At 34.0% G+C, this 24,118-nt stretch overlaps 1 protein-coding gene across 1 annotated transcript in view; it reads right to left on the bottom strand.

Moving 5' to 3' along the window:
• The window catches only part of LOC105261998 (uncharacterized), a 231,776-nt gene extending 208,896 nt beyond the window's left edge, over positions 1–22,880 (bottom strand). The window contains exons 1-2 of the mRNA XM_059118726.1: positions 22,286–22,880; positions 6,221–7,542 (exon numbers count right to left, since the gene is read on the bottom strand). Coding sequence (XP_058974709.1) covers positions 6,221–6,728 — 508 coding nt within the window. The 5' untranslated portion in view covers positions 6,729–7,542; positions 22,286–22,880. The remainder of the gene's footprint in view (positions 1–6,220; positions 7,543–22,285) is intronic.
• Positions 22,881–24,118: the final 1,238 nt, after the last annotated feature.

Raw genomic sequence — 24,118 nt, 5'->3', positions numbered from 1 at the left:
AACACAAGCGAAATACACGTTAATAAACAATGTTACGCTACACTGCTCCAGAACGCGGAATATTGGTGAATATTTGATAAATAATCGGTCGGTGAATTTGGCACAATGTGAATTTCGTCGCGGATTTCCTGGCCGTCCAACGCCTACTGGTAAAATGCTGCGACTGTTTAGCCGCTCGATTCGAAGGGGATGGCACAACAACAACAGACATGGCAGACCCCGGAGTATCTGTTCTGTAGAGAATATTGTATGCTAGAAGACATGGCAGACCCCGGAGTATCTGTTCTACAGAGAATATTGCTGCTGTAGCCGAGGATGTCATGAGATCGGGATAAAGCCATTGATATTCCAAAAAGTGCAAGAACTTACACCGTAACATAAGGAAAATAAACTCAAATGAGCTAAAGAGTTGCTTCGCTTGGCCGAAAGTGGTAAACTGCCGAATTTGGTTTTCTCCGAAGGGAAAACATTCGTTGTCTAGCAGTTTGTAAACAAACAAACAAAATGATCGTGTTTACTTGTCAAAGAGGTCAACTGAAAATGTTAATCTTCGGTTGGCCACCAGAATTCAAGCGCCGGCCATGGTGATGGTGTGGGCCGCCATAACAGTCGATGGTCGCTCTCCGTTCGTGTTAATCGACCGTGTTAATGGATCAGAATAAATGCCGAATATCATCGCGAAAATATCCTGGAGGGTGTATTAAAGCCTTGGGCATGCAAACATTTTGGTCGCATACCTTGGATATTCCAACAGGACTCAGCACACGCCACCCTAGAATGGTTACAAAATAGGCTTCTCGCTTCATTTCCAGCGCACAATGGCCACCAAAATCTCCGGATACCAATCCGTTGGACTATTGTGTCTGGAGTATTTTGGAAAGCAAGGTTGGCACTAAAAAGTACCAAAGTGCCGATCACCTCAATCAAGCGCTTCGCCGGGAATGGGCCCAAATATCGCAGAGCAACATTCAGGCAGCGTGTGACGTTTCATTGGTCGGTTGAAGGCCATAACTCGTGCCAAAGGTGACCAATTCGAACAAATCTAAACTTATTCTAAAATGTGATGCTGGGTCCGACATTGTTTGCTTTCATTCCAATAAAATTAAAAAAAATTGTAAAAATTATGCCGTTTGACTTGTTGCAGTTTTTTTATCTCACCCTGTAAGGGGTAAGGATGATGCATTGTAAATAATTACTAGTGGCAGAATGTACCTAATAAACCTGTTATTTGGAATGCGCTTCTACAAAAATATATGTTCGTAACAGTGACTGACTGAAAGGCGTTTAAAACTATTAATCAGAAGGTCGCATATTCAACCCCTGCATAGGCGATGCAGGTTGCAATGCATCAAAAACTCAATTCGAGCTTGATGTAGGACATGTACATGTTCAAGTAATGGGTTGGTAGACAGTTATGTTAGAATTTTTAACTAATTATACCAAAATGTACTGATACAACCCATTATTTGGTAATCCGATTGTGTGCTGGACAGAAGACATTGAAATATGCTTCATATATGGATGTATGGCGTTCCTACAGATCTTTTGTGAAAATATGACCTCTCGAGAAAAAGTCTATAGAGAGAATACCTCTTAAGATGTCTTTTATTGATAGGTCTGCCACGAATAGAAGACCTTTATAAAGAAGTAGATAAAAAGGTAAGAAGTCTTCTATAGCTTGACGATTTTCCTTTTATGGATAGAAGACCTTGGAACAAGTCTAAATAATTCACAATTTTATAAGGAGCCACTGTACCCCAAATAGAGTCATATATTTAATTTCTATCTCCTCCTTCCCTTACTTCCCTTCCCAACTCCAAAAAAAAAAAACATTTCAAACAAGACAAATAGTTTGGGTCACAGGGGAGACACTACTTAAAAAACAAAAACGCGCGCTCGCACTCACTCCACAAACCTGACAATAATTTCTATGTAAATCGATTGTGAATGAGTTCATAATCGGTTTATTGCCTCCCCCTCCACTGGAGATCTTCTTAATTTTGTATACTGCAACAAGATGGCCATTAAGAAAAAAAGCGGGAGATACATGAAATTTAAACTGAAATGTTTCGAAATCGAAAGTCTTAAGGTGATTGTAGAGAGGGGATTACAATGTCAATATTGATAGCTGCCTCTGATGCCGTTGATGCTACGTCTCGCTAACGAAGGAAAGGATTAGAAATGTAAGCTTGCCAAGAATTAGTTCCACTTTTGATTTCATTCAACGATAAAAAATAACGACAACACCGGCCCATAATCATGTTACATGGCCACTTTCATATCAATTGAATGGCTGTGTTAAAGATTGTTCAAATAAATATTCAAAATAGAAAATAGAAAAAAAAAAATTTCTACATTTCTATTTAATTACCTATGGAGAAGAAACCCACGCATGGCATGGCAAGAAGAAATGTGTCGTAAAGGTTGTCCCGCCATAAGTATGTGTGTGGGGTAAGCTAGACGAGTGAGTACATCTTCTGAAAGTTAAACTTTCTAGTATTCTTTATACCCTACAACACTATGTGTTGGGGGTATTATAAGTTTGATTGGGCCAAAAATTATGTAACACCACGAAATATTGATTTCCCACATAGGAAAGTATATATGGATCTTCCTAGCTCGCCGAGCTGAGTCGATCTAGCTATGTATGTCCGTCCGTCCGTCTGTCCGTCTGTCCATGTTAATTTGTAATCACTCTACAGGTCGCAATTATGGCCCGATTTTCACGAAATTTAGAATGGAGGTGGGGCTAGGGTCAGAATAGAACCCTATTTCTTGTGGAGATGATCGCCAAATGTTTAGGGGTTGAAATGGACCAAATACTGAAAAAATGTCGGATTTTGCAGTAGCTATACAGGTCGCAATTATAGACCAATCGACGCGAAATTTCGCATGTAGCTAGAGTTTAGGGCGGGGAAGAAGCCTACCGAATTGGGTGGTCATCGGATAATAATTAGCGGGTAAAATAGGCCATATCTTTTTTGTTGAAAAAATTCAAAATTTTTCATAAAACCGCGAATATTTTAAATCCCGGCGAAATCACAAAGCCATGACAAGGTTACTTCTGATCTTTACATTGATGTTAAGATCCAAAAAATCGAATATATAGCAAATATATGCGATATATATGTCTATCAAAGAAGATATGCTTGAAAGATCTCATATATGTCGAGAACGGCTGAACTGATTTCGACAGTTCTCATTAATTCAGAATGGCCTCTTGGCAGGAAAGGAAAAACGTCTAAAAAACACATACAAATATCTCTCTAAAGATGAAAATAATGGTTTTGTAATATTTTCTCATATTTTTTCAATTTTGTCATATTTTTGGCATATTTTCATTTTGAATTAAACATTTGGTAATATTTCTACAGCTAACAAAACTAAGTAGTTAGGATATCAGGATATCATATACAGATCGTAATTATGGCCCGATCCTTACGAAATTTTGCATGGGGATAAGATGAGGGGCAGAATAGAAGCCTACTCTTTTTGGAGATGATCGTCATATATTTAAGGGTTGAAATGGACCAAAAAAGTGCAAAATTGTCAGCAGGTCGTAATTATCGCCCGATCTTCACGTACATTTGAATGGGGGTTACCGGACATTGCAAAAGCCAAGCAGTTTTGGATGGCCATCCAAAAATATTAAATGTGTAAAGGAGTTTGCCAACTTTTGTAGACAAAATACGAAAATGTCCATTCCAGTGACTTTTTGGAGAATTCACAAATACAGGAAAGACGCACTTCTGACTATTTCGTTAACGCTGATTTCGTTGAAGAATGTAGTCAAATGTCTGTATCTCATATAAACGCGTTTCAGTCAAAAACCAATAATAAATGTTAATCTTTTGCCACTTCTGAGAGATTATAGGTCTTTGGGAAATATTGGTTCCAGATCTAGGAAGACCATTTACGTGCAACTACCATGCAACTACCAATAAATTGGAAATGAGCAAATTAGTTTGAGTTGCTATTATTCGAAAATTAGAGAACGAAACCTGATGGTTTTCTTTTATTATTTGTCACAATATCTTGTGGAATTCATTCGAGTGTCTCGCCTACATAAACTGTGTCGTTTATTATAGTGTTGTAGGGTATTCAACGGTCGGCCCCGCTCGACTGTAGCCTTTGCTTACTTGTTTTTATATATTTTATTGTATAAAATCTTCGTACATACTTAGACGATTTTTTATGAAGTGGCTTTCTAAGGAAAAACAAGCTTTTTAAGAATTTTTATATATGTTTTTATATAAAAACACAATTAACGAGAATTTTAAAAAATTGTTTTTTGTTACCGGAAATTTTTTAAGAATATTTTCCTAGATTCCTGCCAATATTTTTTTTAAAGAACATTTCACCTAAAGTTTTTAAGTATATTATTCTTAAAAGGGAAGAAAAGTGGTACTTTTTTTTGAAAATATCTAGTAAAGTCCCAGCAAGACGGAGTTTTTTTAAAGATCCAGTAGCGCTGAATTAATTTTTTTTCGTAGTGTCCAACAACGTGCTCAACATTTTGCCAAAAGTCCTAGCTACGATGATTTTTTAAAAACATTATTTCTAAAGTTTTAGAAAAGTAGTTTTTTAAAGAACATTTCTTCTAATTCCCGAGCACCGATGGCTTTTTAAAGAACATTGTTCCTAATGTTACAACAGTTTTCCTAAAATTAATGAAACGTGCATTTTTTAGGAACAGTTTTCCTAAAATTAATAAAACTTGCATTTTTTTAGGAACAGTTTTCATAAAATTAATGAAACGTGCACATTTTAAAGAACAGTTTTCGTAAAATTAATGAAATGTGGATTTTTTAAAGAACAATTTTCCTAAAATTAATGAAACGTGGACGTTTTAAGAACAGTTTTCCTAAAATTAATGAAACGTGGATATTTTAAAGAACAGTTCTCCTAAAATTAATGAAAGGTGGATATTTTAAAGAACAGTTTTCGTAAAATTAATGAAATATGGATTTTTTTAAAGAAGAATTTTCCTAAAATTAATGAAACGTGGATATTTAAAAGAACAGTTTTCCTAAAATTAATGACACGTGGCTTTTGTAAAGAACACTTTTCCTAAAATTAATGAAACGTGGATATTTTAAAGAACACTTTTCCTAAAATTAATGAACAGATTTCCTAAATGTAATGAAACTTGGATTTTTTAAAGAACAATTTTTCTAAAATTAGTGAAACGTGGATTTTTTTAAACAACAGTTTTCCTGTAAATAATGAAATGTGGATTTTTAAAAGAACAGTTTTCCTAAAATTAGTGAAACGTGGATTTTTTTAAAGAACAGTTTTCCTGTAAATAATGAAATGTGGATTTTTAAAAGAACAGTTTTCCTAAAATTAGTGAAACGTGGATTTTTTTAAAGAACAGTTTTCCTAAAATTAGTGAAACATGAACTTTTTAAAGAACATTTTTTCTACGGCTTATGAAACCCGGACTTTTTAAAGAACATTTTTCCTACAATTAATGAAACCTGGACTTTTTAAAGAACATTTTTTCTACAATTAATGAAATATGGACTTTTTAAATAACATTTTTCTCACGGCTTATGAAACCTGGACTTTTTAAAGAACATTTTTCGTATCGTTTATGTAACGTGTATTTTTTACGGAACATTTCTCCTAGAACATTTTCCCAAAGTTGATGAAACCTGGATTTTTTAAAGTACATTATTCCTACGGTTTATGGAATGGGATTTTTTTAAAGAACATTTTCCTTCGTTTTATGAAACGTGGATTTTTTAAAGAACATTTTTCCTTCGTTTTATGAAACGTGGATTTTTTTAAAAACCATTTTTCCTTCGTTTTATGGAACGTGGATGTTTTTAAATAATATTCTTCCTCCGTTCTATGAAACCTGGACTTTTTAAGGAACATTTTTCCTACGGTTTATGAAATCTGGAATCTTTGAAATCTTTTTTGAAGAATATTTTTCCTAAAATGTATGAAATTTGTATTTTTCAAAAAACATTTTTCGTACGATTTATGAAACGTGGATTTTTTGAATAATAATAATACGGAACACTTTTCTTAAGGTTTATGAAACGTACATTTTTAAGAACATTTTTCCTCAGTTTTATGGTATCTGTTCCTTTTTAAGAACATTTTTTCTACGTTTTATGAAACGTGGATATTTTTTAAGAACATTTTTCGTAAGGTTTATGTATCGCAGATTATTTAAAGAACATTTTTCTCAATTCGTGTTTGAACTTACCTGTATTTTGTTTTGTATCCAATTGCAAGTTTCTGGTTGCTGTATGTGATGGTGATGGTGGTGCATCGTAATCCGGCACATTAACATCGTTCTGCTCGACACTCGTTAAATCCATGGTTTTAATCGAAGATGACACTGATGTTGATGATGCCGCTGAATCATATAAATCCGTAAAATTATTCAAGGCAAACAAACCCGCACTGCGGTATTCTTTGTGATGTAATGAAGCACCGTTGCTTAATTTTAAACACGTCGAAGAAAGTATCAATAAAAATGCCAATTTCCAAGGAAAGCCACAAATAAATATTCGGCCAATTTTCAGCAACAACAAGCCATCTTGATCCAATAATACATTGGAATCTCGACAATTTTGTGAGTGGTAATGATGGCATTGTGGACCATGATGATGAAGACGATGATGGCACGAATGGCTATGGAGGTCGCCTTTGGTAATTGGCTCTGTAGGTTGATTATAATTAGTTATTTTAAAGGTATTTAGCGTTGCCATATTTATGGTGTGATGAAAAATTTTTGATTTCGTAGATATTTTTTTTTAATTAATTGAATTTTTCTTATAAAACTAATTTTTGTGACTTCATTTATAGAAATTTTTTCCAATATTTGTTTTTTTATTTAATTTCACTTTCTGGTATTTTTTTCTTTTATTTCTTCTGTCATTCTTTTAATATTTGTTTTGAATTGCTTTTATTTTTCTTTGCATCGACAATCAACATTATTTGGACTTTGCCATAGCCAGTTAAATGATGATGATGTTGGAAAAACGAAAAATCATTTAATTAAATTTCACGATGTTGACAAATTATGCCAACAATTAAAGATAATTGAGGCTAACTAAACACAAACGTTTTATTTATAACTCGATCGTTGTGGGTTTTTGCAGTCCATCGTTTGTTTCAATCATTGGCTGGATGAATGAATGAATGAAAGAGTGATGATGATTCGAGCAAAAATCCGTGAGACGCGGAGAGTTACCGACTGTTTTTGGCGCTTTGCTCTTTTGTGTATTTTAGCAAACAAGACTTAGACAATTATTCAATAATCAACAATTTGACAGTGACGTTTTCGGCTCTTCTCCCTTGTTTTTTTTTTTTTTTTTTTTTTGCTGTCACGTTAATTGATCATCTCCGAATTGGATGTGATCTTTTAATGATTCTATCATTTATTTTGTGTCAAATTTAAAATTGACACATGAAATTTTTTTGCCAAAATGAACATCAATTTCGCTTCCAAAACAAACAAAGACGACGCCAAGATGACACAAGGGCAAAATTTCTGGAAGATGGATGATTTTTGTCGAAGATCTGCAAATAAAGAAGTGATACAAAAGGTCTTTATTAAAAATAATATTTTAAAAATTTTTAAAGCAAGTTTTAAATAATTTTGAGAAGTTTAAGAACGTGGATTTGTTGAGAATATTTTGGAAGGACCATAAATAATATAACCTGGGTTATAAGAATATTTCGGGAACAACAGAACCAAAATAGCTATAGGAGTGGGTTTTGAAGAATTTTTTAAGGGAGGACCAAAAATATGATAAAGGTGGATTTTTTTAAAATTAAAAAAATATTTCGAAAAGGACTAACAAGGCAATGCGATTTTTAAGAATATTTTAAAAAGACCTTCAGGTATTTTAAAGTATACTTTTGAAGAATATTTTAGAAAGGATCCTCTGGAATTTAACGTGGATTTTTAAGAACAATTTGAAAATTAGCATCAGGAATATAAATGTGAAATTCCTAAGAATATTTTGAGAAGACCTCTGGTCTATTAACGTGAAGTTTTGAATATTATGAGAAGACCTCCAGGAAATTTTAACTGGATTTGACAAGCCCTTTACATGATGAGATAAAGAAATTGCAACAAAGTTAAACGCCATAATTTTTATTTTTTTTTTTTTTAATTTTATTGAATGAAAGCAAAAAATGTCGGAAATAGCATCAAATTTTAGAATAAGTCTAGATTTGTTCGAATTGGTCACCTTTGGCACGAGGTCATATGCCTTCAAACGGACAATGAAACCTTTACACGCTGCCCGAATGTTGCTCTGCGGTTTTTTGGCCCATTCCCGGCGAAGGGATTGAGGTGATCGACACTTTGGTATTTTTTAGTGCCAACCTTGCTTCCCAAAATACTCCAGACACAATAGTCCAACGGATTTGTATCCTGAGATTTTGGTAGCCATTGTGTGCTGGAAATGAAGCGTGGAACCTAATTTTGTAACCATTCTTGGGTGGCGCGTGCTGAGTGCGATGGTGCTGAGGCCTGTTGGAATGTCCAATGTCAGCGGCCAAAATGTTTGCGTGCCCAAGGCTTTAATACATCCTCCAGAATATTTTCGCGATAATATTCGGCATTTATTCTGATGTCACGGCCGATTAATACGAGCGGAGAGCGAACATGGCAGCCCGCACCGTCACCATGGCCGACGCTTGAGTTCTGGTGGCCAACCGAAGGTGCACATTTTCGGCTGACCTCCTTGGCAAGTAAACGCGATAATTTTGTTTGTTTAAAAAATGCTGGACAACGAATGTTTTCTCGGAAAACACTAAATTCGGCAGCTCACCACTCTCGGCAAACGAAGCAACTTCTTAGCTCTTTTGAATCTATTTTCTTTCTGTTGCGATGTAAGCTCTTCCACTTTTTGAAATTTCAATGGCTTTGCGCCGAGCTCACTTTTCTATATTTGCCGAATGGAATATTGCGATATGTACAGCTCACAAGCCATTTTTCAATCACTGCGACCCGCGTTTCGATCAAGTAGCTTCTTTACTCTTCGAAACATGTCTGCTGATGTTGCTGTTTTCTTCCGTCCACTTCCTTGACGTCGGGCTACGCTACCAGTATCACGGTAACGAGCGATGGTAGGAGACACAAAAGATTAATTCACATTTAAATCCTAGAATGCTCTAACCATAGCCACTTGTGGTTTTTCAGCCACATATAAAGAAATTACACTGTCACGCTTGAATTCCATCACTAATAACTTTTTTTCTGAAAAATTCTCACCAAAATGCTTTTGTACGCTTGTAAACAATATAATGAGCTGTCACCGGAATAATTTTAACAGCTGTCGAACGAATGGCTTGGAAATGACAGCCGTCTGAAGTTGGTTGCAGTTTTTTCATCTCACCCTGTATTCACCGGAATTGTTTCAAATTTGGTATTTGAAGTTCGTAATGGACAGAAAAGTTCAAGTCCACATTGTTTCAAATTTGGTATTCGAAGTTCGTAATGGACAGAAAAGTTCAGGTCCACATTTTGGTATAGCCACATGGTACCTCTCTATATTCGGTATTTTGATGATTATAGCTACCATTATTCACCGATTTTTTTTTTCAAGTTTCACATTTGAATATTGTAATGGCTTATGACAAAAGTTGCCTATGCAGATCCACATCGTTGTAAAGAACCTAAAAAAGTTGCTACTTTCGGTATTTTTTAGATTTTAACAGAATTTTTAACGGATTTTATTTATTTCTTTCCTTTTCTTTTTTTTTTTTTGAAAATTGCCAAATTTCGTTCCAAATGGTGGAGGGTACTCAAATTACGGCCCGGACGAACTTACAGCTTTTTTATTTGATTTTTAATTTTTTTGGGAAATATTAAAATATGTTCTCCGTTGACATGGATTTTTTATTTTTTTTTTCTTGGATTTTACAAAATTATTCTTTTATGTCTTTCGACATTTTTAAATAAATGTTTTAGTGCTGTCGCCGTAATTTAGTTTTAAATAAGACATTTAGAGGTGCTTTAAACATAGATAGTTTTAAGATATTTCTCTTTATTTAATTATTTCATAACCATTTATTGATTACAGCAATGGTGTCATACAACACATCCTACTCATTGTAAAACCGACAGAAGAAAAAAATATAAATATTAAAAAAGTATTAATCCCATTTAATTATGCTTTTCTCACAAGAATAAAACTTGACTATAAAATTAGCCAGATGTCTGGCTGGCCAATAAACTGGAAAGAATTATTCATAATTTATGACATGGTCATAAAGTTATGTCTTATTGATAATCTTCCACAAACACAAAAAAACTACAACGGGCAAAAGTATCTTCTTATTCTTCAAACGTAAAGAGCGAGGGAAAGAGAGAGAGAACGAGGCATACAGAAAGTGAAGACTTCCCACAAAAAAGTAGCACTCATCCGATCTTAAGCCCATTTGTTTGGAGATAAAATGGTAAATATAATTTTTATGGCCCACCATTGTCATAATTATTAAGCCTCCGGATCTCTTTCTATCTTCTGTGTAATGAAAGCTTAAACAATTAAAAATTATGCTGCTTTTGTGTGTTTTGTATTATCTATGCTTATGTTTTTTATTGTTGATATAAGTTTAAACAAAAGACACCATGTGTAGAGTTACAAAACCGTTGGAAGCTGGCAAATGTTACTACTACTGTTTTGAAAGTAAATGAATGGATTTCAATAAAATGCTAGATTTTATAAACATTTGTTTATGTTTTATGTCGAGTGTTCATTTTTGTGAAGTTACAAAGTTTGTTCTCTCTCTGAAAGTGAGTAAGAGGATGTATTTACACCCAGGAAAAACAACTTCTGCATTCCAAGCAACTTTTTGAAATTGCATTTTTCCATCCCTGACCCAAAATTACAAAAGTGTTACTTTTATGGTATTTTAACAAAGTGTACAATTTATTGTTTTTAATATTTTCATTTTTCTTTTTATTCCTCACTGACCATTTACCACCTTCCCCAGAAAAAAAAAACGAAACAAACCACTAAAAGAGAAGGTAATAATTTTGTTTTGATGTCGTCGTAAATAAATGGATTTTCACTTTCATTAAAAACTCAACAGAGAAATTTGCAATAATTTGCCAAAAGTAGGTGTTTTAAAATAAATGGGCTTATTTAAAATAAAAAAAAAAACAGCAACAAAGTTAGTAAGTCAGATGTAAGGAGCCTTTAGCTAATTAACATTAAATATTGTTTTTATTTTTTGTTTTTATTTCTACACTCTTTTACAATAGCTAATTATTATACCCTCCACCATAGTATGTAGGGTATATTAAGTTGGTGATTTAAGCGACATTATTCACCGGAATTGTTTCAAATTTGGTATTTAATGTTCGTAATGGATACTACAGCCTATGACAGAAAATTGTCTATGCAGGTTCACGTCTTCGTATAGCCTCCATATAACAGTAACTCCCGATATTCGGTACTTTGATGATTTTAGCTATATTATTCATCGATTTTTTTTCAAGTTTCGCAGGTCCACGTCGTCGTATAGATACTAATATAACGGCTACATTCGGTATTATTAAGATTTTAACAGAATTTTTGCGGATTTTATTTTTTGAAAATTGATAAATTCGTTCCAAATGGTGGAGGGTGTTCAAAGTTCGGACCGGGCGAACTTACAGCTCTTTTACTTGTTATAAACATTTTATTCAGTTTTTCGAAATGTTCACATTTAAATCTTACAACAGAATGTGTTGGGGGTATTATAAGTTTGACTGGACAAAAAAGTTTCTAACATATCGAAATCTTGGTTTTAGATCCTTGATGTTATATATCGATCGAAATCCTTATTCCAATCTCGCCGAGCTGAGTCGATCCAGCGATGTGTGTCCATCCGTCTGTCAGTCCATGTTAATTTAACGTTAACGTTACTGGTCGTAATTATGGTCCGATTCACACGAAATTTCATGGAGTTTCGGTCAGAATAGAAGCCTATTTTTGGGTAGATGATCGCAAAATATTTAAGGATTGAAATGGACTAACAGCGGGAAAATCTCTTCATATCACAATTGCACACCGATCGACGTGGAATTTTGCACGGGTTAAGAGTATCTTTACATAATGTTTAGAAGGTAAAATGGACCAAAAACCAGTTAGTTTCTACACATGTAACTCAATAACGGCTGAATTGATTTTGACAATTCTCCCCAATTCGAAATGGCCTCTTGGCTAATAAGCGCAAAGTTTAAAAAAATCGCGTAAATATTTGCTATTGTAAGTATCTTTTTATTTGTTGTCATATTTTTTAAACCCTCCACATAGTATGGATGGTATATTAAGTTCGTCATTCCGTTTGCAACTCATCGAAATAATTTTAGACCCAACAAAGTATATATATATATATATTCTTGATCAGTGTAAAGTTCTAAAACGATTTAGCCCTGTCCGTCCGTCCGCCTGTTGTAATTTCGCTAGAGTCAAAGGAATAAATATAGAAAGCTAAATTTGCACCGATCTGTCTTTGGTTTGCAGGCAGGTCAAGTTCGAAGATGGGCTATATCGATCCAAGATATATAGCGTATAGCCCCTATATAATTTGATAATTTTAGCCACATTTTCCAACCTACAGGGTGAGATGAATAACCTACAGGGTGAGATGAATAAACTGCAACCAACTTCAGACTGCTGTCATTGCTAAGCCACTCGTTCGACAGCTTTTAAAATTATTTCAGTGACAGCTTATTATATTTTTTATAAGCGTACAAAAGCATTTTGGTGTGAATTTTTCAGAAAAAAGTTATTCGTGATGGAATTCAAGCGTGATAGTGTGATTTCTTTATATTTGGATGGAAAACCACAAGTGGCTATCGTTAGAGCACTCCAGCATTAAAATGTTGTGGCCGAAAAATGGCTCGTGAGCTAAAGAGTTGCTTCACTCGGCCGAAAGTGGTGAACTGCCGAGCTGAAAATGTGCACCTTCGGTTGGCTACCAGAACTCAAGCACCGGCCATGGTGCTGGTGTGGGTCGCCATAACACACCGATGGTCGCTCTCCCCTCGTATTAATCGACCGCGGCATCAGAATAAATGCTCGCAAACATATTGGCCGCAGGCCATGGACATTCCAACAGGACTCAGCACCATGGCACACAGAACGCGCCATCCAAGAAATGTTACAAAATGAGGTTTCTCGCTTTATTTCTAGAGCACAATGGCCACCAAAATCTGCGGATACCAATCCGTTTGACTATTGTGTCCAGAGTATTTTGGCACTAAAAAAATAAAAAAACTGTCCATCACCTCAAGCAAGAGCTTCGCCGGGAATGGACCAAAATAGCAACATTCGGGCAGCCTGTGACGGTTTCATTGGCCGTTTGAAGGCCATAATTCGTGCCAAAGGTAATCACTTCGAACAAATCTAAAGTTATTCTTAAATTTGATCCTATTTCCTACATTTCAATAAATTAAAAAAAAAAAAAGTATATAAAATATGGCGTTTGACTTTGTTACAGTTTTTTATCTCACCCTGTAGAGCATGAATTTTTAATATAAATTAAACATGTAGTTAAATACATAATTTCATACAATAATTTATTCTTCTCGAAAAAAAAATTTTAAAAACAATTTCCTTGGATTTTTTTGTTTTTTTTTTTTAAGAAAATTATTTAAAAAAATGTTTATATTATATTTAAATTTGTTTTAAATCTTTTTATAAAAAACGGGTCATATATTCAAATAATTTTTATTTCCCCTTAAATTTGAACGTAACTTCAAATTTCACAATAAAGAATATTCTGCAGATCCTCCTGCTATAAATTCAATAATTTATAAATCCCGGCACGTTATTTGGTAAACAAATATCCAATACCTAAATGAAATTAATTTAAATCAGCAATATGTAGCCATAAGGCTGACTGGACAGACAGACAGCCCAACAAGTGTATTTATGTCCGCATATATCAATGCAAATGACCAGAAATATAAATAGACATCGATCATATTGTAAATTCATCATTTGTCTTTTTATGGTAGCCGGAGTTGTTACAATGCCCTCCCCCCCCCTTAAAAAATACATAACTTAACAACAACCTCAACAATTAATAATAAGGCGGACAACAGCCACAAAAAATGCCTCTGACGATTACGAAAATAATTCGGTAATAAATTAAATATGCACAGAAAAAACTGGTAACAAGCTTAATTTCATTTAAAATACAATTTTGTTGTGTGAATATTTTTGGGGATATTTTTAATGCGTATTTAAAATAGAAATAATGGTTGGGAAACTTGGAGTCGCAAAGACTTTGTTTAGAGGTAAAACTTCACAGATGACTATGGGAAAAATAGGTACAATTTGTATGTAAAACAGCAATAATAAATAAATTCGGTGGGAAGAGTATACTAATTAGACCTCTGAAAAGCTTGCTCAAATTCGAGTAGAGAGCCCCGAGGAAGCCTCGGATGCCCTACTGACAAAAAAGATATCATCAAGCCAAATGCTCTAAAATTATTTTTATTTAAAAAACACCCTCTACTTTGACTAGGTCGGTGGTAGAGAGTGAAACTCGCTCGAATTTGAGTAAAACAGCAATAATAAATAAATTCGGTGGGAAGAGTATACTAATTAGACCTCTGAAAAGCTTGCTCAAATTCGAGTAGAGAGCCCCGAGGAAGCCTCGGATGCCCTACTGACAAAAAAGATATCATCAAGCCAAATGCTCTAAAATTATTTTTATTTAAAAAACACCCTCTACTTTGACTAGGTCGGTGGTAGAGAGTGAAACTCGCTCGAATTTGAGCGGAAGTAATAATGCGTGTAAAATAATGATATCGAGAATACGAATATGGATAATACTTTATTTTTTCCATCCCACTCGGATAAGAACGAGTATGCATTGCTTGTTTTCGAGTGGGAATAAAAGTTTCTAGAGAGATTCTACTCTGTCGAGTACTCTTTTAGTTTTTTTTTATCATATTGCTGTTTCATTTGTAAGTACCTATGTGAATTTTTCAACAAACATTCGCAACTGACACAAAAGCAAATGTCATTATCGCCCTATTATGTCCAGTTTCTCAAAGGCGTTCGACAATGAAAACGAAATGAGGGCAGTCACTTGAAATCGAGTTTAGTTGTGTTTCTCCCTCATAGCTTTCTTTCGAATGGCTGTAATACAGATGTATGTCTACGTAAAAATACACCTTCATTTTAATAGGAAGGTGTATTTTATTACTTATAAAAACTGAGAATTAAATGCCAAAATAAACCAAAACATTTCTTAGAAAATAAATACAGTCCAAACTGGATTTCATTGGAATAAAATGGAACGAAGCCCTTCGATTGCCTTAGAGAAATAGACAATTAGAGTAAACTCTTATTCCAATTCGAGCATTTGGACTCGCACTCTTATTCAATCAAGAGTAACTATCGAGCGCTTCCATGAAAAAACAGATGATCGGAATGGAGAGCTCTCCCGCTCATGAGTATTTTTCACCCGCGAGTAAATTGAGCAAATTTGAGTTCTGTTATTAACAATATTCGATTATTTAAATACATTTTGACTTCTGTTATGATTTTTCAAACTGTTGCTCCTCTATGGAGTAGGTGCCGAAGGAATGGACCAATATTTTCCATTTCGTATTGGACCTAAATAAATATAATATAAATATTGCAAAGCGCCAGGTTCGGATTATATCGCCTGTTTCCTTCACTTTATATGAGATATGTAATAATTTTGAGAAAATGTTCACATGTGGGTGAGTTACTAGATATAGTCGACTGAAGCCCTCCCTTTTCACACTTTATATATAACCTCGAACCCATGTGGGATTCTTGATGCTCGTTTTATGAGTTTCGTGTATATTCAAATTGTTTAACCTTTGTGGGGGAGGTAACAGAAGGAGTGCTCCGATCTCTACTGAGATGTACCAAGTCTGAATGGAATCGGATGTTAATTTCGCGTTTTATAAGCTTCATTTATATTCAAAATTTTGACCCTTTGTGGGGGAGGTACCCGAAGGAGTTGACCGCTATATCTCATATTCGTAGCAGATCTCGATTAAGTAGATATAATGGGATGTGTGAAATTTGAAGAGAAAAGGATGCTTATTTCGATTTTTATGATCCTTTTGCTTATTCAAAACTTTGACCCTTTGTGGGGGTGGTACCAGAAAAAAGGTCTGATATCTACCATTTTCATAACAGATCTTGAGTTTATTAAAATATTGAGATGTTACAAGTCTGAATGGAATCGGATATTATTTCGGCGATTTATAAGCTTCATGGATATTTAAAATTTTGACCCTTTGTGGGGGAGGTACCAGAAAGAGTGGACCGATATATTCCATCTTCACACCAGACCTTGGGTTAATAAAAATATTGTGATGTATGTAATTTGAAAACAATCGGACTCTTACATCACATTTTGTAAGAGTTATAATTAATCAAAATGTTGACCCTTTGTGGGGGATGTACTAGTTGGAGTGGGCTGATATTGTCCATTTTCGCACCTGAGCTAGCACTGATGCAATTATTAGGATATGCAAAGGTCGGATTATCCTTTCTCTTTTTGTACAGTAAAATATATATTTTTGAAAATTTCAATCTTTTTTGGTGTAGGTACCAGAAAGAGTGGACCGATATTGCCCATTCCCGAACTCGATCTAACTTTAATAATTATATTACGATGTACCAAGTTTGGATCAAATCGGATACTCCCTTCGAGAGTTATCGTGTGCACCAGCCAGACAGACAGACGAACGGACATCGCTGGGTTGATTCCAAATGTCCGGAAATGGATTTGGTCCAAAGAGACATAAGGTCTAAGCCCATTATTTTAATGAGGCACGTTTTGGCTGAATCAAATAATATGCTCCCTAGCCATATGGCTGAGGGTGTAAAAAAACCCTCATATAATTCGAAATAAGCATCTGACTTTTTCCATATTTCGCTCATTCCAATATTTATACTAATAAAAGATCTGGTGTGAAGATGGGATATATCGGTATACCCCTTCTGGTAACTCCCCCACAAAGCGTCACAACTTTCAGTATTTATATCTCTCTTAACACGCAAAACCTATTAGTGATGGTTTTCAAATTTGGTATATCTAAATATTTCTCTCAATCAGAGATCTGATGTGAATATAGAATATATTGGTCAACCTTCATTTGATACTCCGCCAAAGAAGTTCAATATTTTTCTTTAAAAAAACATACAAATATTTTTGTGTCAGTATTAGATGAAGAGGAATATTTCGGTGGACCTCATTCATATTTCATCATTTTACAAAATAATCACGTTTCTCATAAAATGTAAAGGAAGTAGTCGGTATAGTCCAAATCTGGCACTTTGTAATATGTATGTCAGACTTAGGTCAAATACTAAGCTGACGGACAATGCTGGAACCTCTCCCATAAAGAGTCAACAGTTGGAATAATCATAACGCAAGGCTGATACTTATAACCGAGTGATACTTTTTAACTTCTTGAAATCATTTTTTATTTGCCATTACCTTAAAGAAGAATTTTTACATTATGTCGAATAAACTTCCGTTTTGCTCTTCTTAGCTCTTACACACTTACGTTTAAAAGAACCTATCTCGCTTGTATAAACAATTGTAAATTTAATTAAGTTCCAAATACCATAAATCCGTAAATAAATATTTATGCGAAATTTATTTTTTAAAAAATACTATCGATTTTTGTTTACAAACAATGGCCGGAAAAAGTTAGTAGACAAAAAAACTGGACAACAACAAAATTGTTTATTATCTTGGTCAGCTAATTAAAAGTCAATGAGCTAAGGAAAAAACAAAAACGTTTTATCGAACAAATATTGATTACATTTTGGCGATGAATGGATAACTGTTGATCGAAATGTTTTCTTAATGGAGGCAAATATGACGCTGAGGAGGAGATGCGAAAATATTAATAACTAAACATTTTTGGCCCATCAAATTGTAGTTCGCAATATGATAATTTGGCTCATAAAATGGCAATAAAAACAAATAAAAAATATAAACACATTTTTTTGTGAATGAACATAATGGTCAGCTGATTGAGTGACAGAGAGAGAGAGGGATGTATGGAGAAAGTAAAACAAATAAATTGGAAATAGTGATCAAATCTTTTATTTTTGTAGATTTAAGTGGGAGGAGTGGTTTTATTTTGTGAAAGACCTGCAAATAATGAGTCACGATTTGAACGGATAAGGTATTTCAGGCCATAAAATAATGTAGAGAAAAAAAAACAATTTTTAAAAACGTGTTCCTAATTTTATGGACAATTTTCTAGGCCATTGAGAATTAAACTTTACGGAATATACCTAAAATAATTGAAATAAATAAATTTAAATTCCACAGAACTATAAATCTTATTTGGAAAATGTAACAGAACTCGCGGCTGTACAATACTGGAACAAACATAGGTTAAAAACAAGGTATTTTTTGGAACAACATTAGTTTAGAAAAAATTCTCAAGTCTTCTTTACAAATTTTTTCCAGAATCCTGATTCTGGGAAAGTATTTGTTTCTTGGGAGACCGACCCGGATCCCCCAAACAAGTTAGACCCCAACCAATTAAACTTATACGGACCATATAGGAAATACCTATCCAACAAGTGATCAAATGGTCAGAACATAATCGAATCGTCCGGGCTCTAAGATCCATATCTCTGGATTCAAAAAAGATAATAATATTGTAGCAGTTTGGAAAAGGTTATAGTGTCAGCTTTTATTTGGCAAACATTTTACCCAACCAAAATGGGGTCTTCCTCGCCTTCTAAAAATTGTGACCACTTGTTTGGCAGGCATTATTATTAGCTTTCAAATTATACATATATTGTCCATATCGGTCTTAGTAGGTTCGGGTTTAACCCAGGTCTTGGACCCATACTTTTGGAACAAAAATTCGGGCATCCGGGTCTTCCTCCCAATTAAAAATAACTTTCCCGGAATCAGGGTACAGATACCTACTCTGGAATAATTTTCAAAAAATCTGAGATTTTTTTACTAAACTAGAGAGTCTAACTGAAATATAGACAACTTGTTCAAGATATGGGTCGTAGATTTATCTACGCAGTAGAATATATGGACCGGCTGCCGGAAAATGTCTCATCCATTCTTTGTCCTCCACTGTTTTCAAATATTGCTTATGGACAATAGGTTATTCACAAAACCCCTAAAATTTGAAAGATCAACGTTCGTTAAATATATTTTGTTATAATCAAAGCCATATGGTATATCTGTATTAAAAAAATTCTGACTAATTCTATAACATGATTTTCATGTCTCTATTATACCCTCAACCTTATGACTATGACCGTGCCTCAATGAAATAACGATTTTCGACCCTAGGTCTTTTTGGACCAAATCCGTTTTAGGACATTTGGAGTCGATCTAGCTATGTCTGTCTGTCTGGCTGGCTGGTGCGTAGGTTACCTCTCGAAGGAAGTGCCCAATTTGATCCAAATTTGGTACATCGGAATATTTTTACCAAACTTAGATCGAGTTCGGAGATGGGCAATATTTGTTCACTTCTTCTGGTACCACGCCCACAAAAGGTCGAAATTTTCAAAAAAAATATTTTACTGCACAAAAAGAGAAAGGATGATCCGAATTCTAATATTTACATGAGTACTAGATAAGGTGCCAAAATGGACAATATCGGTCCAATCCATCAAGTACCTCCCCCAAACAAAAGGGTCAAAATTTTGAATAATTAACTGTAATAAAATGTGATGACCAATCCACCTTCAAATTAAAAACATCACAATATTTTTATTAAACCAAGGTCTGCTGTGAAGATGGAATTAAAAACATCACAATATTTTTATTAAACCAAGGTCTGCTGTGAAGATGGAATATATCGGTCCACTGCTTCTGGCACCTCCTCACAAAAGGGTCAACATTTTCAATATCCATGAAATTCATAAAACGCGAAATTAACATCGGATTCCATTCAGACTTGGTACATCTCAATATTTCTATCAACATAAGATCTGTTATAAATATGGTAGAGATGGAACCATTCCTTCTGGTACCTCCCCCTAAAAGGTTAAAGTTTTGAAAAATAAAAACGATTATAAAATTCGAAATAAGCATGCAGTTCTCTTCATATTTCACACATCCCATTATTTCTACCAACACAAAATCTTCTGTAAAGATGGGATATATTGGTCTACACCTTCTGGTACCATCCCCACAATGGCCAAAATGTTGAATATCCATGAAGTTCATAAAACGCGAAATTAACATCCGATTCCACTCAAACTTGCACATCTCAATATATCCATCAACATAAAATCTGTTATAAATTTGGTAGAGATCGGACAATTTCTCCTGATACCTCCTCCAAATAGGGTTTAAGATTTTGAAAAACAAAACGTTCATAAAACGCGAAATAAGCATTCAACGTTCACCAAATTTCACACATCCCAATATTTCTATTAACACAAGATCTGATGTGAAGATGGGATATATCGGTACACTCCTTCTGGTACCACCCCCACAAGAGGTCAAAATTTTGAATTTCCATGAAGGTCTTAAAACGCGAAATTAACATCTGAATCCTTTCAAAATTGGCAGATCTCGATATTTCTATCAACACAAGATAAATAGTGGAGATCGGACCATTCCTTCTGGTACCTCTCCAGCAATGGGTCAACGTTTTGAATAATCAAAACGATTATAAAATCCGAAATAATCATGCGGTTCTCTTCATATTTCACACATCCCATTATTTCTACTAACACAAGATCTGCTGTGAAGGTGGGATATATCGATCCATTTCTTATAGTACCTCCCCCACAAAGTGCTAAAAATTTTGAAAAACGCGATATAAGCCTCAAACTCTCTTCAAATTTCACACATCCAAACATTTTTGCAAGATCTGTTGTGAATCTGCTAACACCTTCTGGTAATTATATGTCATAACTTCAAATTATATGTCTCTTCAAATTTCACACATCCAAACATTTTTGCAAGATCTGTTGTGAATCTGCTAACACCTTCTGGTAATTATATGTCATAACTTGTGAAAAAGTCAGCGATTCCTTACAAGTTGCTATTTCTTAATTTCGCATAAAATTAAATATAAATGTCCCTTTTTCTTGTAATTTTGGCCATACCAATATTTTCATCTGTATTTGATGAAGCACGAAAATGGAATACATTCGACTATATCTGTTTACTCCCGCACATTTTAACATTTCCTAAAAATTATCACATATCTCATATAAAGTGTCGATATAGTCCAGTCGATATTGTCCAAACCTGGAACATCGCAATATTTATATCATATTTATTTAGGTCCGATACGAAATTGTCAATATTGTTCCATTCCTTCGTAACTTTCGCCATGGAGGGTCAACAATTTGAATAATCATAACACAGGTCACAATATATATTTAAAAAATCGAACATTGGCTGAGGGTATACATCTGTGAGCAAAACCGGCTGATACCATTTAACTTGTTTAAATAGGGTAAGTGTACCAGTAGTCGGCACTTTTATGATTTTCGCGTTTTTAATCGCTCACCATTCTGAGTGGAACTTTTCAATTATTACAAATTTAATTTATTCAGATTCGAAATTTTGTATAGTTTTTGCAATAATAAATAAAGTTTTAATAACTTTTTATTAAATTTTATAAATTTGTAGTTTTATTAAAACATTGCTTTTTTGCCAGTAGTCGGCACCTCTTGCTAATTGTCGGTATGGTATGTTCCAACAGTCGGCATACCAATTTTTTTTGTAAGAATAATTAAAAATAATAATAAATTAATTCATTAAAATATAATATTTTTGTTTAGTTAAACTGATTCGACGTCTTTATTGTACTTTTCTTAAGAATATGGATTGTTGAGGACCTTCACAGACAAAAATTTAAATTTTATTAAAATAAATCATCTTTTCTTAGCGAAATTGTACACAAAGATAGCTGACAATATATTTGAAGTAAACAAAATACATTTAGTTATAAAACTTTCATTTATTTGGGCTTAAAAATAAAAACTGCCGACTACTGGGACATGCCGAACTTAGGCACACTTACCCTATTACATTTTAATTCACATTTTTTGAAAATATCCCTTTCCGAAAAAAATCCACTCGCATCCCCAGTCCCTAAACCAGAACACATTTCAAAGTATAAAACCGTAGCAAACATCCATACTTTAATTAATTATTACATGACTTCCACTTAATGAACATCCTAGGAGCATCTGCTGGCTGGAAAAGTGTTAAGTCGCCACTAGCAATGCACTCACTACAGCCAACTATGAACCTGCTTCCACCACAAATATAAATGTCATGTCATTTCCTTTTTCTATACCTTTTGTTCACTCTATCTCTTCTTCCCCGTTCTTCGTGCAAACAATAATATCCAGCTGCGATGATAATCCTTGGGTTATTCTTTTCGTTTTTGAGGGTATCCAATATCCACTAAAAATTGATTTATTATTGAAACTTTACTTTTAAAACTTGCAATCCACCTTTTTCGATTTTCAACGGATGAAGCAAAACACTTTGAGTAGCCACTTCTTGAGATTTACTCTCTATAAAAGAATTTCTTTCAATCAATTAAAATGATTTGTTGTTTTATTTGTATTTCTTGCTATTATTCTCTTTTATAATTCACTTGTTTTCTTTTATTAATCAGGAAGATTTAATTTTCTAAAATAATTTCTTTTGTTTATTTATTCTATTTTTTCCCGAAAATTTTCGTAAACAAAACAAATGTAATTTGCAAATTTAACAGTTACGATTTGTAAGAGCAACAAGTACAACAACGAACGATCGCGTTTCGCACACATACACGAACTCGTATTGTTGATTTCTACGACCGACCGACCGAACGAACGTAAACAAACTCTCCGCTCGCACAAACCAACTTCTTCGAATGTGTTTTCACAACTGACACTTCGAAGAAAATGAAGTTGGCTGTTACACGTTGACGGCGTTAACAGCAACGGCGGCCGACAACTACTTGCTACACTTGTTATGATCGTGAAATTTTGTTAAGGAAACAATATTTTTACTACATATAATGAAAAATGTTGTATAAAATAATCTTTTTTTATATAAAATATAAATAGGAAATTAATATTTTGTTAATTTTGTTGAAGTTTTAATTAGGGAGAGTTTTTTTTATTGGAGAGAAGAATTGCACACATGCAAGAGAGTTGTTGTTTACGAATGGAAGAAGAAACAAAGAAGGCAAAAATAATATCGATTTGTTTGCTGTGCAATAGGGAGGTTCACATTGTGAGGCTTTTTTAAAACGAATTATTTAAATATAAAACTGGTAATGGTAATAATAATAACTTAATAACAACAATAAAAATAAAGTCAAATAATGAACATCCCATGCATGGATAACATGATATAGGGAAACGATGAATGTTTTGTGTATCGTCCCATGAAAAGTATTTTACTGCTACCATTTTGGAAACAAGACAACCCTAAAATATAGATGGCGTTCGCAAAACCTACAATTGCATTGAATGGTAACTTCAATAGATGTCTCTTACAAACAATATATGAAGCATTTAAATTATATATCAAATAAAAAAAATGTCGAAAACCTTATAAAGAATAAATATTTGTGAATAGCTCAAAACTTTAGGTCAAATAAAGATTTCGGTCTGTCAAGATGCAGCCTACATTTTTTTGTGTAAAACTTTGAAAAAAGTTAGCATTGTTTCATGGATGGTTTTTGCGTGGTACCAGTACAAAGGCATGGCAAGTAGTAGTTGATTACAACTACTGCCAATTTTGGCTCACAATATCCACATATCGAGGGTTTCTAGCATAGTACAATAAGGAGGTAGAACAGCTTCGTAAAAGTACAGAAATACACCCCTGAGGCTATGCCCGCTTTCTGTCAGAATTATTCAGAAGTAGATGCAACAAAGCAATATTGTTTAAAAGGCGCGATGAATGATGAATGAAATGCCTGGATTTTCTTTAAAAAATATGATCTATGCCCGTTTTTATGTTGGAAGATTGATCAATCTTCCAACATAAAAACGGGTGAATACGTTGGATGGTCCTTCAGGGACTGAACACACTAACCAACACTTAATATTTTTTTAAAATCGTTAAGATATTTAAAAGATGTGGATATGCCAAATTATAGAACAATTTTGAAAAACTTTTTGCAGGA

Source organism: Musca domestica, unplaced genomic scaffold (genome assembly GCF_030504385.1).
Source record: "Musca domestica strain aabys unplaced genomic scaffold, Musca_domestica.polishedcontigs.V.1.1 1, whole genome shotgun sequence".
In the NCBI taxonomy this organism is placed as follows: Eukaryota; Metazoa; Arthropoda; class Insecta; order Diptera; family Muscidae; genus Musca; species Musca domestica.
Note: the sequence above shows the minus strand (reverse complement) of the source record. Positions and strands in the feature narration are given on the sequence as shown.